The sequence below is a fragment of the Chiloscyllium punctatum genome, chromosome 31 (genome assembly GCF_047496795.1).
Source record: "Chiloscyllium punctatum isolate Juve2018m chromosome 31, sChiPun1.3, whole genome shotgun sequence".
In the NCBI taxonomy this organism is placed as follows: Eukaryota; Metazoa; Chordata; class Chondrichthyes; order Orectolobiformes; family Hemiscylliidae; genus Chiloscyllium; species Chiloscyllium punctatum.
Genome location: NC_092769.1, coordinates 76,967,441 through 76,981,413, shown reverse-complemented (window position 1 = coordinate 76,981,413; position 13,973 = coordinate 76,967,441). Strand labels below are relative to the sequence as shown.

At 52.7% G+C, this 13,973-nt stretch overlaps 1 protein-coding gene across 1 annotated transcript in view; it reads right to left on the bottom strand.

The window, feature by feature from the left end:
- Nucleotides 1–283: 283 nt before the first annotated feature.
- The window catches only part of LOC140457133 (mitogen-activated protein kinase kinase kinase kinase 2-like), a gene marked incomplete at its 5' end in the record, with an annotated part of 32,794 nt that continues 19,104 nt past the window's right edge, over nt 284–13,973 (bottom strand). The window contains 8 exon segments of the mRNA XM_072551168.1: nt 284–1,716; nt 3,060–3,115; nt 5,211–5,281; nt 8,464–8,550; nt 9,548–9,616; nt 10,601–10,778; nt 12,017–12,120; nt 13,336–13,394. Coding sequence (XP_072407269.1) covers nt 1,629–1,716; nt 3,060–3,115; nt 5,211–5,281; nt 8,464–8,550; nt 9,548–9,616; nt 10,601–10,778; nt 12,017–12,120; nt 13,336–13,394 — 712 coding nt within the window.

Genomic DNA, 13,973 nt, shown 5'->3' with positions numbered 1-13,973 from the left:
GAACCCATTTGTAACTACGCGGGTGGGCACCAGAACGGGGCCCATTTGTAACTACGCGGGTGGGCACCATAACAGAACCCATTTGTAACTACGCGGGTGGGCACCATAACAGAACCCATTTGTAACTATGCGGGTGGGCACCAGAACGGGGCCCATTTGTAACTACGCGGGTGGGCACCAGAACGGGGCCCATTTGTAACTACGTGGGAAGGCACCAGAACGGGGCCCATTTGTAACTACGCGGGCGGGCACCGGAACGGGGCCCATTTGTAACTACGTGGGTGGGCACCAGAAAGGGGCCCATTTGTAACTACGCGGGCGGGCACCAGAACGGGGCCCATTTGTAACTACGCGGGCGGGCACCGGAACGGGGCCCATTTGTAACTACGCGGGTGGGCACCAGAATGGGGCCCATTTGTAACTACGCGGGCGGGCACCAGAACGGGGCCCATTTGTAACTACGCGGGCGGGCACCGGAACGGGGCCCATTTGTAACTACGCGGGTGGGTGTAGGAATAGAACCTGTTTATAACTATGCGGGTGAGTGCCTGCACAACGTTACCCTGCCTTCCTTTGTCAAACCTTTCATCCCGCACACTCAGCAGAAATACCAAAGTGCTTTTATCCACGGATATTCAAGTTCAGTACCGCCTCACGCCTATTCCTTTAGTTAGGTGTATTCAGTATCTGTTAACTTGTATTTGACATGTGCTGATCATGAGTCTGTTGGCTAAGTGAAGGTTCTGAAACGTGGAATCTTACTCTTTGATTCCATCTGTCACTCACCCTGTTGATTGAGGAAGCCAGTGATACTTGGGCCTGAACATACTGGGAAATGTAGACCTCCACTGATGACTGTAAAGTAAGGAGTGGCAAGGCTACAGGAGGTTGCAGAGATCGAGATGTACAGCATGGAAACAGGCCATTCGGCCCAACCTATCCATGCTGACTAGATACGCTAAACTGATCAAGTCCCATTTGCCAGCACTTTGTCCATATCCCTCCAAACCCTTCCTATTCATATACCCATCCAAATGCCTTTTCAATGTTGTAATTGTACCAGCCTCCACCACTTCCTCTGGCAGCTTATTCCCCACACACACACACACACACACACACCACCCTCTGTGTGAAAAAGTTGTCCCTTTTATATCTTCCCCTCTTGTTCTCTAATTATGCACTTCCCCACCCCATGGAAAAGACCTGGTCTATTCCCCTTATTTATGCTCCTCATGATTTTATAAACCTCAAAAGGTCACCCCTCAGCCTCCGACGCTCCAGGGAAAACAGCCCCAGCCTATCCCTGTAGCTCAAACCCTCCAATTTTGGCAACAGCCTTTTCTTCACGTTTTCAAGTTTCACCACATCCTTGTAAGGGAAACCAGAATTGAAGGCAGTAGATGAACTGGGGGAGAAAGATAATCTCGTTCGGAACGGGCTGTAACTGAGACAAGTGCCCCATCAGAAAATCAACTTACAATTTAATCCTCACACAACTTAAATAATACTTAACAAAAGGCTCTCTTATTCCCCCCCCCCCCCCCCGCCCCCAGCCTGCTGTCTTCCTGAGGTTTCCACTGCTCTTGTCTGGATTTCTGCACATGCTGCCTGTATCCTCAGTCCCAGTGTCAGTAGGTGCTCTCATGACCAGTCAGGATGTAGAGGTTGCTGTGGGCTGTGGGTTTTTCTGTGGGGGTACTCTCCAGAATGATATCCCTGCAAACAATGACACAGCGCAAACATTAGGCAGCAGTTAGTGAGCTGTACAGCCGACCAGATATCCCAACCCAATTTAGTCCCATTTCCCAGCACCCGGCCCATATCCCTCCAAACCCTTCCTATTCATATACCCATCCAAACGCCTCTTAAATGTTGTAATTGTACCAGCCTCCTCCACTTCCTCTGGCAGCTCATTCCATACACGTACCACCCTCTGTGTGAAAAAGTGACCAAGGGTTGGAATCCCTGCATCCCCTCCCAATGGATACTCAGCCTGTCTTTTACTCACCGCCTATCTCTTCACTTTATCGCCCATTTCCCCATTTAGCAACCCCAACATTGAATAGTTGATGCTGAGCCAGTGGATGTTTGCTCACCGATGACCCTTTGTGACAGTTTAAGGCAACTGGGTCCAGAACTGGCCCTCGTGGGCGGCACGGTGGCACAGTGGTTAGCACTGCTGCCTCACAGCACCAGAGACCCGGGTTCAATTCCCGCCTCAGGCGACTGACTGTGTGGAGTTTGCACATTCTCCCCGTGTCTGCGTGGGTTTCCTCCGGGTGCTCCGGTTTCCTCCCACAGTCCAAAGATGTGCAGGTCAGGTGAATTGGCCATCCTAAATTGCCCGTAGTGTAGGTAAGAGGTAGATGTAGGGGTATGGGTGGGTTGCGCTTCGGCGGGGCGGTGTGGATTTGTTGGGCCGAAGGGCCTGTTTCCACACTGTAAGTAATCTAATCTAATCTAAACTGCAGTGTGGTAATGGTGCAGAATAGTTACAGTGCCCTCTGGCAGCTCTATCCTCTCATGCAGATCTCCCAACATCCCCCCCGACCCCCGCACAGTATCCAAGTAACTATCCAGTGCCTTTGGGATTGCTTTGGTTTTGTCTTGTTTCTGGCCAGCACATTCCCTCAGGTCTGGAATCACGCACAGGCCAAACCCCATTGAGGAGAAACTGTTTCCCCTTCACCTGTCTGTCCCATCACCTCCCCCTGCCTCCAGCAGTTGAGATTGAGTCTGGGTGGGTGGGCAGTTGCCAGGAGGTGGACTGCCGATTTTCACGTCTCCTCTGAAATGGCTGGCGTCCCCCACCCCAACCCAGTTCCAGCTCTTTCCCCCACCCCCAGGTGGAACTTTGGACGTTTTAGCAAGTTGGTCGAACCCTGGGTGGCATTACTGTCCCTCCCTAAGCCTGCACGCCTCTTTTCGGCAGGCGAAGTGTTCTCTCTGCTGATCGACTGCGGTAGGCACCACGTCAGACCCACAGTCACCCGTCCGGATTGCCTCAGTCGAGCACCCATCCCTGGGGGGGGGGAGGCAGGACCGAAGCAGCTGCTCACCTCTGGGTTCCCAGTACGCGGAACATTCTCGTCTCATCTGTTATCTCCTGGGTAATCTGCAGAAGGCAATTGGAAAGATGTGCATTAGTCTCCCACTCATTCACAGCATGGCCAGCCTGTTGTTGAAGCAAACATACCTGCATTTCCATATCGCCCCTTGGAGTGAGGTTAAACATTTGACATGTATCGGGGCGGCACAGTGGTTAGCCCCGCTGCCTCTCAGCGTCCGGGACCTGGGTTCAAATCCAGCCTCTGGCGAGTTATTGGAAGGATATTATTAAACTGGAGATGGTTCCGAAGAGATTGGCTGGGTAGGGAAAATTTACAAGGGTTTGATTCCACCCTCAGGCGACTGTCTGTCTGGAGTTTGCACATTCCCCTAGTGTCTGCGTGGGTTTGCTCCGGTTTCCTCCCACAGTCCAAAGATGTGCAGGTCAGGGTGGATCGGCCGTGGGAAATTGTCCCATAGTGTCCAGGGATATGCAGGTTAGGGTGGATTGGTCATGGGAAATTGTCCCATAGTGCCCAGGGATGTGCAGGTTAGGGTGGATTGGTCATGGGAAATTGTCCCATAGTGCCCAGGGATGTGCAGGTTAGGGTGGGTTGGCCATGGGAAATTGTCCCATAGTGCCCAGGGATATGCAGGTTAGGGTGGATTGGCCATGGGAAATTGTCCCATAGTGCCCAGGGATATGCAGGTTAGGGTGGATTGGTCATGGGAAATTGTCCCATAGTGCCCAGGGATGTACAGGTTAGGGTGGATTGGCCGTGGGAAATTGTCCCATAGTGCCCAGGCATGTGCAGGTCAGGGTGGGTTGGCCATGGGAAATTGTCCCATAGTGCCCAGGGATGTGCAGGTTAGGGTGGGTTGGCCGTGGGAAATTGTCCCATAGTGCCCAGGGATGTGCAGGTTAGGGTGGATTGGCCATGGGAAATTGTCCCATAGCGTCCAAGGATGTGCAGGTTAGGGTGGATTGGCCGTGGGAAATTGCCCCATAGTGTCCAGGGATGTGCAGGTTAGGGTGGATTAGTCTGGGGTACATGTAGACTAATAGGATAGGGGGAATGGGTTTCGGTGGGTTACTCTTTGGAGGGTGGGCTTGTTGGGCCAAATGGCCTGTTTCCACACTGTGTAGGGATTCTATGTATGGAATTGGGCTTGTGAACTTCTCTAATGGATAGTTTTGGGAAGTGGTTTGTTTTGAGCTTTTCCTAAACTGTCTTCTGTATTTTATTTAACATCCAGACCAACTGTAATCCTGCCTCAACTCTTAATATCCCACTGAACTGACTCCCGGTTTCGTTATTTTGAAATAAATGTTCATGGGATTTGGATGTCACCAGCAAGGGCCAGCATTTATTGCCCATCTGTACAGCCCAGAGGGGAGTTAAGAGTCAACCACATTGCTGTGTGGATTGGAGTCATGTGTAGGCCAGGCCAGGTGAGGACGGCAGATCCCCTTCCCCGAAGGGCAGTAGTGACCCAGGTGGGTTTCATCGTTTTACACCAGTCTCTTTATTCCAGATTTTTTTGTTGTAGTTGAACTCCAATCCCGCCACGGTTTGTGTGAAGATTTGTAGCTGTGATAGTTGTGGGTATGTTCACTGAGCTGGGACATTGGTGTGCAGATCTTTCGTCCCCTGTCTCGGTGACATCTTCAGGGCTTCGGAGCCTCCTGTGAAGTTGTTCTGTGTCTTCTGGAATTTTATTTGGTCCCCTTTCTGCTGCTTCCGCTTGTTCGTTGTAGTGGCCGGTATGTTGGGTGTGCCGTGGTGGGATTTGAACTTACCATCCCAGAACGTTGGGGTTCCGGGTCACTAGTCCAGTGACATTACCATTATATCACCACCTTTTCCCCTCCACCCCCAAATACCCCGGATAGTGAGCTGGTCACCCCTCAGCCTCCAGTGCTCTGGGGAATGTATCCCCCCACCGCCCCGTTAGAGTGTTTTAGGTCACTAACGTACGTTATGCACTGTTTCTCAACATATTTTCGGGCAGGGCACAGCAAGCTCTCACAAGCAGCAAAGTCAGAAGGACCCAGAGCATTTGTTTTGCTGCACCCCCCCCCCCCACCCCCCCACCCCCCCCCACCCCCCCCCCCCCCCCCACCCTCCCACCCTCCCCTTGCTGAAGTTTCAGGACATTACCTCATTCGAGTGAAGACTCTGGCCTTGCATCCCATGTCTCCAGAATGCTAGGACGCTGTCCTGCAGGCAGACTGCACAAGTGGAGAACAGTGGCGTCAGTAAGCACACAGTGTTTCCCCCACCACCCCCACCTGGCCTTGCTCCGATTCCATAGTACAGCATGGAAACAGACCCAACAGTCCAACTCCTTCTTGGGGAGGGGGAGCAGACTTAGGGGGTATCGGTTTAGGGTGAGAGGGGAAAGGTATTAAGGGGCAACGTTTTCACACAGAGGGTGGTGCATGTATGGAATGAGCTGCCAGAGGAAATAGTAGAGATTGGTGCAATTACAACATTTAAAAGGCATCTGGATGGGAAATGAATAAGAAGGGTTTAGAGGGAAATGGGACTAGATGAGATTGGGCGATTTAAGCAGGGAACACCGTCGATTTTAACTCTCAAGCCCGGGACAGAACTATAGGGGAACGATATAAAAGGGACCTGAGGGACAGCTTTTCAACGCAGAGGCTGGTGCGTGTATGGAATGAGCTGCCAGAGGAGGTGGTGGAGAGAGACAAAAAGCACTGCAGATGTTGGAATCCGAGTAGACAAACAGGAGGCTGGAGGAACACAGCAGGCCAGGCAGCATCAGGAGGTGGAGAAGTCGACGTTTCAGGTATAACCCTTCTTCAGGAGTCTAGAAAGTGACAGGTACAATGACAGCATTTAAAAGGCAGTTGGATAGGGACATGAATAGGAAGGGTTTAGAGGGGTACGGGCCAAGTGCTGGCAAATGGGACTAGATTAGGTTGGGATATCTGGACGGGTTGGGCTGAAGGGGCTGTCTTAATGCCATGACTCTGTGCCAGAGTCAGTCAAACAGCAGCCTATTTGAACAGTGTCTGCCCTACACCATCTGGATCCAAATGACCAGTTTTGACAGCAGGTTGAGTTTTCCAGCAAACGTCAGTCAGTGGCGCAAAAATGGGAATTGGGGAGAAACTCGGCAGGTCTGTCAGCATCTCGGGTCGCCGGACCCGAAACAGTAATCCTGTTTCTCCCTCCATTGATGCTGCTGCTGAGTTCCTCCAGCGATTTCTGTTCCACCAGCGTCTGCAAGTCCTTTGTTTTATTTTGCGGTCAGCGGAGGATAGTTTTGACATGGCCATGACTTTTATAGAATCGAGCGCAGCAACAGGCAGTTTTTCAGTGCCCAAACGTGAGGGACTGGGAGAGATCAGTCAGTGCCTCTGTCCCAAACAGAAACTGGGGTGGTCAGCAGCGTCAACTGAATCCCCTTTCAGGCTTGAGGAGGGGGAGTATGGACGGAAAGTTGTGTTTAGTGTCTTCATTGAGTCCCTGCCCCCTCACACCCAGACGCAGCAGAGATGCTGCAGGAAAATACAAGCACTGTGCAGTGGTAGTGTAAGGGGAGGGGAAAATACATAAACAGGGGATTCGGAATCTCCTCAGCCAAAAAGCTAAAAATAATTTAATGAACCAGTTGGAAGGGGAGCTGGAAGATTCCAAAACCCTGTCTCTAAAGACAGTTGGGAGTATTGGCGGGGACTGTGTGCTCCTGCTCTGGGTGGGAATGTCGCTGTGGAGGAAGGGCAGGTGGTCTGGATTTACCGTGTGACCAGGGGAATGGGCTTCTCAATCTTGAGTGGTAAGAACAAGGAACAACAAAGCACCAGAATAGGCCCTCCAAGCCTGTGCAGAGACATTTTGCCCTTCCATACTAAAACTGCCTTCCCTTACAGGATCCGTATCCCTCTGTTCCCTTCCCAGTCATGTATCCGTCTGGGTGTTTCTTGAATGTTTCCACCTCCTCCAGCTCTGACAGTGAGTTCTTTATGAACAGATCCCATCAGGACAGTGCAGTGACAGTTAGAGTGAGGAAAGGGACGGAGAGGACACTTACTGCCCTTTGGGTGATAAACTTGCCTCGCGCATCTCTTTTAAACATCCCCTTCGCACCTTGAACCCATGTCCCCTAGTAACTGACCCCTCCCACCCTGGGAAAAAGCCTCCTATTTCCCCTCTATCTATGCCATTCACAAATTTATAAACCTCTATCATTGCGTTCCAATGAAATCAAACCCGATCTATCCAACCTTTCTTCATAGCTAAAAGCCCCCCATATCAGGGCAACATCCTGGTAAGTGTTTTCTGTACCCTCTCCAAAGCATCCATGTCCTTCTGACAGTATGGTGACCAGAACTGTCCACAATATTCCAAGTGTGGCCTCATTAAAGTTCTGTAAAGCTGCAGCGTAACCTGCCTATCCTTATACTCAGTGCCCCTTCCCATGAAGGCAGTCAGCCAATACAGTATAAGGTTATTGGAGGCAGATGAGTGCACTGGGGATACAGAAATCTTGTTACAGCTGCCCCTCCCATTCATCCATTTATACTTCCTGCAGACACATCATCAAAGACCCCTCCCACCCCTGTAACGCTCTCTTCCTTCAGGTAGAAGATCCAGAAGCCTAAAACACACCCACTAACAGGTTCAGGAACAGCTTCCTCACTGCTGTTATCAGGCTGCTGCATGGACCTGTCTGACTTCAAATACTGCTGATCTTGCTCTGGCCACCTCCTGTGCAGCCTAACCCTGTGTGCCTCTCAGCACCCTCTGTCCTTGTTTGTGATGAGCTGCCTGTACTGCTCGGAAAACAAAGCGTTTCACTGTACTCAGGTACACGTGACTACAATAAATCAAATCAAATAAAACAAAACGTTACTGCACGTGGTTTGGAACTTTGGAAGGAAGGAAGTGGTGGCATCGGAGATTGTCCAGAGAGGTGTCAGTCCCCAGGGTGAAGGGAGCTGTCCTGTGATGAGGGACCCAATCAGTGGGGTCAACATTCTCTGGAGTTTAGGAGAAGGGGAAGCAATCAAGTTGGGACAGATGAGATTTGGAAGGAGCTCACAGGGTAGAGGCTGAGAGATTGTTTCTTCCGAGCTCAGGGAGGGAGGGAGGGGGAGGGAGGGGGAGGGGCGGGGGTCTTAGGAATGGGGGGGGGGTGGTCATTGAGGACTGAGGTGAGGGGGCATCTCACTCAGAGTGCGGTGAATCTCAGGTATCCCCCCGCCAGCCCATCGTGTCTCCACAGTTAAATATATCAAAAGCTGGGGTCAGAAAGACTGATTGTCCGTCTCTTGGGAAAGCGGGGGAAGGGGCGAGAAGGTGGGACAGGAACCCAAGGTCAGGCGTGGATGGAGGAGCAGACTAGATGGGCAGAGTGGCGGTGGCCTGCAGTCACACTCACCAACGGTCTGGACGCAGAATCGGAAGCTCAGCTCGGGCGCCATGCTGTCCCGCGGCTCTCCGTGTAAACTCACAATCTTCACACAATCTGAAAATCACCAGAGATTAGTCAGTCACGGAGGTACCCTGTTCCACCAGCATCTATCTCAGCACCCTCCACCTGAAGCTTCACAACAACCCCGCAGAAAGACAGATTCCCCTGAACTTCACCTTCAGTATTGAAACGAAGGAGGCACAGCAAGACCCCGCACTCAGCGAATGTGCGAATGATCCTGCTCATCTCTTTTTCCCTCATGTTGGTTGAGGGATGAATGTTGACCTCAGGACCCTGGGAAGAAGTCCCCACCCCCACTCTTCTTCCAATAGTGGTGAAGGGATCTTTTAATCTTTTACCCCACCCCCGAACACCTCACCCACACCCTCAGCGCTGACCCTCCGACAGTGCCCATTCCCTCAGCGTTGACCCTCCGACAGTGCAGCTTAATTGCCACGCCTCGGCAAAGGGAAGCCTTTGATAGATAACACCCAGTGCTATTATCACCGAGGACTATTAATCTAGAGACCCAGGTTGTGTTCTGGAGACCCGGGTTTGAATCCCACCACGGCAGAAGGTGGAATTTGAATTCAATAAAAAAGCCTGTAATTAAGAGTCCAATGATGACCATGGATCCATTGCCAATTCAGGATCCATTCAGGGAAGGGAACTGCCACCTTAACCCAGTCCGAGCCTACACGTGACTCCAGACCCACAGCAATGGGGTTGACTCTGAGCAATTAGGGATGGGCAATAAATGCTGGGACTAGTCATAGAGATGTACAGCATGGAAACAGACCCTTCGGCCCAACCCATCCATGCTGACCAGATATCTCAACCCAATCTAGTCCCACCTGCCAGCACCCGGCCCATATCCCTCCAAACCCTTCCTATTCATATCCCCATCCAGATGCCTCATAAATGTTGTAATTGTACCAGCCTCCACCACATCCTGTGGCCAGCGATACCCTCAGGCCCATGAATGAATGAAGAAAAGCTGACAAGTTCAGTGTTCTCTATGAAAGATTACACTTAGATTTGGAGAACTCACTGTCAACACAGACAAGGACATTGTCCCGATCGAGCTGTGAAACATGGCTGGCATTCATCAAGGATGTCTCTGCACAAACAAATAAGACCGTTAAGGACTGGGAGACTGTTCTGAGAACAGAGTTCACACAAAGTTAGTTACAGAGTAATGTTCCCTCTACACTGTCCCCACATCAAACACTCGCAGGATAGGAAACCATAGCCCCTCCCTATCTCTGTCACCCCCTCCAGCCCCTACACCCCCTCCCTATCTCTGTAACCCCCCTCCAGCCCCTACACCCCCTCCCTATCTCGGTAACCCCCCTCCAGCCCCTACACCCCCTCCCTATCTCTGTAACCCCCTCCAGCCCCTACACCCCCTCCCTATCTCTGTAACCCCCCTCCAGCCCCTACACCCCCTCCCTATCTCTGTAACCCCCTCCAGCCCCTACACCCCCTCCCTATCTCTGTAACCCCCTCCAGCCCCTACACCCCCTCCCTATCTCTGTAACCCCCTTCAGCCCCTACACCCCCTCCCTATCTCTGTAACCCCCCTCCAGCCCCTACACCCCCTCCCTATCTCTGTCACCCCCCTCCCTATCTCTGTAACCCCCCTCCAGCCCCTACACCCCCTCCCTATCTCTGTCACCCCCCTCCCTATCTCTGTAACCCCCTCCAGCCCCTACACCCCCTCCCTATCTCTGTCACCCCCCCTCCCTATCTCTGTCACCCCCTCCAGCCCCTACACCCCCTCCCTATCTCTGTCACCCCCCTCCCTATCTTTGTAACCCCCTCCAGCCCCTACATCCCCTCCCTATCTCTGTCACCCCCTCCAGCCCCTACACCCCCTCCCTATCTCTGTAACCCCCTCCAGCCCCTACACCCCCTCCCTATCTCTGTCACCCCCCTCCAGCCTGCTCTCTGTGACCCTCCGTCTGTTTGACGGGTGTCTGTCCTGGTATCTCCTGTCACTGTTCCCTGACAGAGGTTGACACTGTCCTGTCCTGTGCAGGACCGGCGGGAGGGTCACCGTCAGTGTGTACGGCTGCCTTTGGGTGTTTCTTGGTGCCCATACCTGGCCGTGCCTCTGGGCCGAGTGATCCTGTGGCGTTGAACTGAATGGTGTCAAATTGCAGGACCTGGTCAGGCTGGGTGGGAGCACAGACGCCCAGACACACTTGTGGGTACTCCTCACCTGGGAAGACCAGGAGCTCGAAGATTTGCAGAGGGTTTGGGAGCGTGAGGCTGACTTGCTGGATGAAGAATCGAGAGAAAAAGGAAAAGAAACAGGAGTCAGCCCACTGGCTCCCACCGAGGACAGGGCGATGGCTCGCTGAAGCCTGGTCTCAGGAGAAACTCAACAATACCAACTTCCTCACGGCAACGCCAATTTCTATTTCAGTTTGGAAACTCCTGTCTTGTTGGACAAAGCCTTAACAAAAGGTCCTATCAGTCACTGGGGGAGGGGAAAGAGCAGGAGTGGGTCATTACAGTTCCTGCAGCCCCTCGGACAGCGCCTGCTCCCTCAGCGCTGACCCTCTGACAGTGCCCGCTCCCTCAGCGCTGACCCTCGGACAGTGCGGCGCTCCCTCAGCGCTGACCCTCGGACAGCGACAGTGCCCGCTCCCTCAGCGCTGACCCTCGGACAGCGACAGTGCCCACTCCCTCAGCGCTGACCCTGAGACAGCGACAGTGCCCGCTCCCTCAGCGCTGACCCTCGGACAGTGCCCGCTCCCTCAGCGCTGACCCTGAGACAGCGACAGCGCCCGCTCCCTCAGTGCTGACCCTCGGACAGCGCCCGCTCCCTCAGCGCTGACCCTGAGACAGCGCCCGCTCCCTCAGTGCTGACCCTCGGACAGCGCCCGCTCCCTCAGTGCTGACCCTCGGACAGCGACAGTGCCCACTCCCTCAGTGCTGACCCTCGGACAGCGACAGTGCCCACTCCCTCAGCGCTGACCCTGAGACAGCGACAGCGCCCGCTCCCTCAGCGCTGACCCTGAGACAGCGACAGCGCCCGCTCCCTCAGCGCTGACCCTGAGACAGCGACAGCGCCCGCTCCCTCAGCGCTGACCCTGAGACAGCGCCCGCTCCCTCAGCGCTGACCCTGAGACAGTGCCCGCTCCCTCAGTGCTGACATTAAGAATGACAGCCTGGATTAAGGAGCAGGTAGATATAATGATGGGAAGACAATGATGAGAACATGATTGGGGAAAGCTGGTACAGCTGTAAAATAGCACTGGGGAGTGTGACCTTCCTCTGTGCTGTAAATTGTACAATCCCTCTTGGGGGAAGTGGTCTGGCCTTCGCCCAAGAGTGTCGACACCCAGATGGCCTGCCGGATATTCGCCCATCAGGGTTTTGCAGCACAGTGTGTTCCAGCCGTCCCAACATGCTGTGAGCCATCTGTAAATAATCTCAACATTGGTCCAGGTCTCCCCCCTCCAGCCTCTCTCCGAACCCAGTGAAGAACAGGCAAGGACATGCATGTTACCTTGTGCATCATGAACTTCTGTAGGGGCTCGTACCACTGGAGAAGGACAATGGCATTGTCCAAGGCTGCACACAGGAACGTAGATGTCGTGTGGGGGTTTCTCACTGCAAACAGACACAAGGAAACCATAGCATTGCTTCCACATTCACAACAGACAGCCCAGAGCATAGCCAAGTCAAGTGGTTCGGAGAGGTTTATATACAGAATAACAGATAGCTGGCTGGAATCTCATCCAGGGGGTTGGTGAGGGTTTATATACAGAATAACATAGCCGGCTGGAATCTCATCCAGGGGGTTGGTGAGGGTTTATATACAGAATAACAGATAGCCAGCTGGAATCTCATCCAGGGGGTTGGTGAGGGTTTATATACAAAATAACAGATAGCCGGCTGGAATCTCATCCAGGGGGTTGGTGAGGGTTTATATACAGAATAACAGATACCCCAGGGAGGGAGTTACAGACTGGAATCTAATCGAGGGGTTCGGGGTGGGGTTTATATACAGAATAACAGATACCCGGGAGGGAGTTACAGACTGGAATCTAATTGAGGGGTTTGGGGTGGCTTATATACAGAATAACAGATATCCCGGGAGGGAGTTACAGACTGGAATCTAATCGAGGGGTTCGGGGTGGGGTTTATATACAGAATAACAGATACCCTGGGAGGGAGTTACAGACTGGAATCTAATTGAGGGGTTTGGGGTGGTTTATATACAGAATAACAGATATCCCGGGAGGGAGTTACAGACTGGAATCTAATCGAGGGGTTCGGGGTGGGGTTTATGTTCAGAATAACAGATACCCAGGAGGGAGTTACAGGCTGGAATCTAATCCAGGGGTTTGGTGAGGGTTTATATACAGAACGAAAATGTGTTGCTGGAAAAGCGCAGCAGGTCAGGCAGCATCCAAGGAACAGGAGAATCGACGTTTCGAGCATAAGCCCTTCTTCAGGAACCTTATTCCTGAAGAAGGGCTTATGCCCGAAACGTCGATTCTCCTGTTCCTTGGATGCTGCCTGACCTGCTGCGCTTTTCCAGCAACACATTTTCAGCTCTGATCTCCAGCATCTGCAGTCCTCACTTTCTTCTCCTTTTATATACAGAATAGCAGATACCAGGGCGGGAGTTACAGACTGGAATCTAATCGAGGGGTTCTCTCTGGATATTAGCAAGATGTTGGGACAGTGTGAATGAAGCGTTGTTGCTCAACATTTCAGTATATTACAGTCTCACGCACACTCACACGCTGACAGGAAGAGACACGCACACAGACACATCCACTGACCCTGGGGGCAGGGTGTCTCTGTCCAGTTCCTCACCTACACAGCACTTGCGACAGCCTTTGGTGTCTGGGATCCTCAAGGACGGGGCGAATTTCCTGCAAGAGGAACAGGAGAGTCAGTCATTCCTGCTGCCGGGAGAAGGGTGATCAGGGAGGAGACGGGCCGAATGCGCTGTTTCCCAGGAGGCTGTGGGGGGATGGTGGGAGAGAGATATCCAGGAAATGGATGAAGACTGTGTGCAGTGGGATTGATGGAATGGAGAGGTCAGTGTTTCCCTGGAGCGTCACGGGTCAGATCCATCTGGATGGGCTGAAGGTCATCATCTGGCCTGTTCTTTGTTCGGTTTCGGAGTGTGTGCAGGAGGTAAGGTCCATCAGCCGTGACCCACTATCATGACCTGGATAGGTGGCAGAGTCCGGGTATGAATGTAGACAGAAGCTGCACGTTATTAATTTCCTGTTTAATAACCCCTAGTGGGATTTACATTTCTTTCGCAGAGATGTGGGGGTCACTGGAGCAGCATTATAATTACCCAGCCAGAACTGGAACTGAACTCATTCAGCCATTTCAGATGGCTTTGGGGTCTGGAGTCACATATAGGCCAGACCAGGGAAGAATCCCCTTCCTGAAGGACATGAGTGGCCCAGATAGGTGTTTACAGCACCTGACAATAG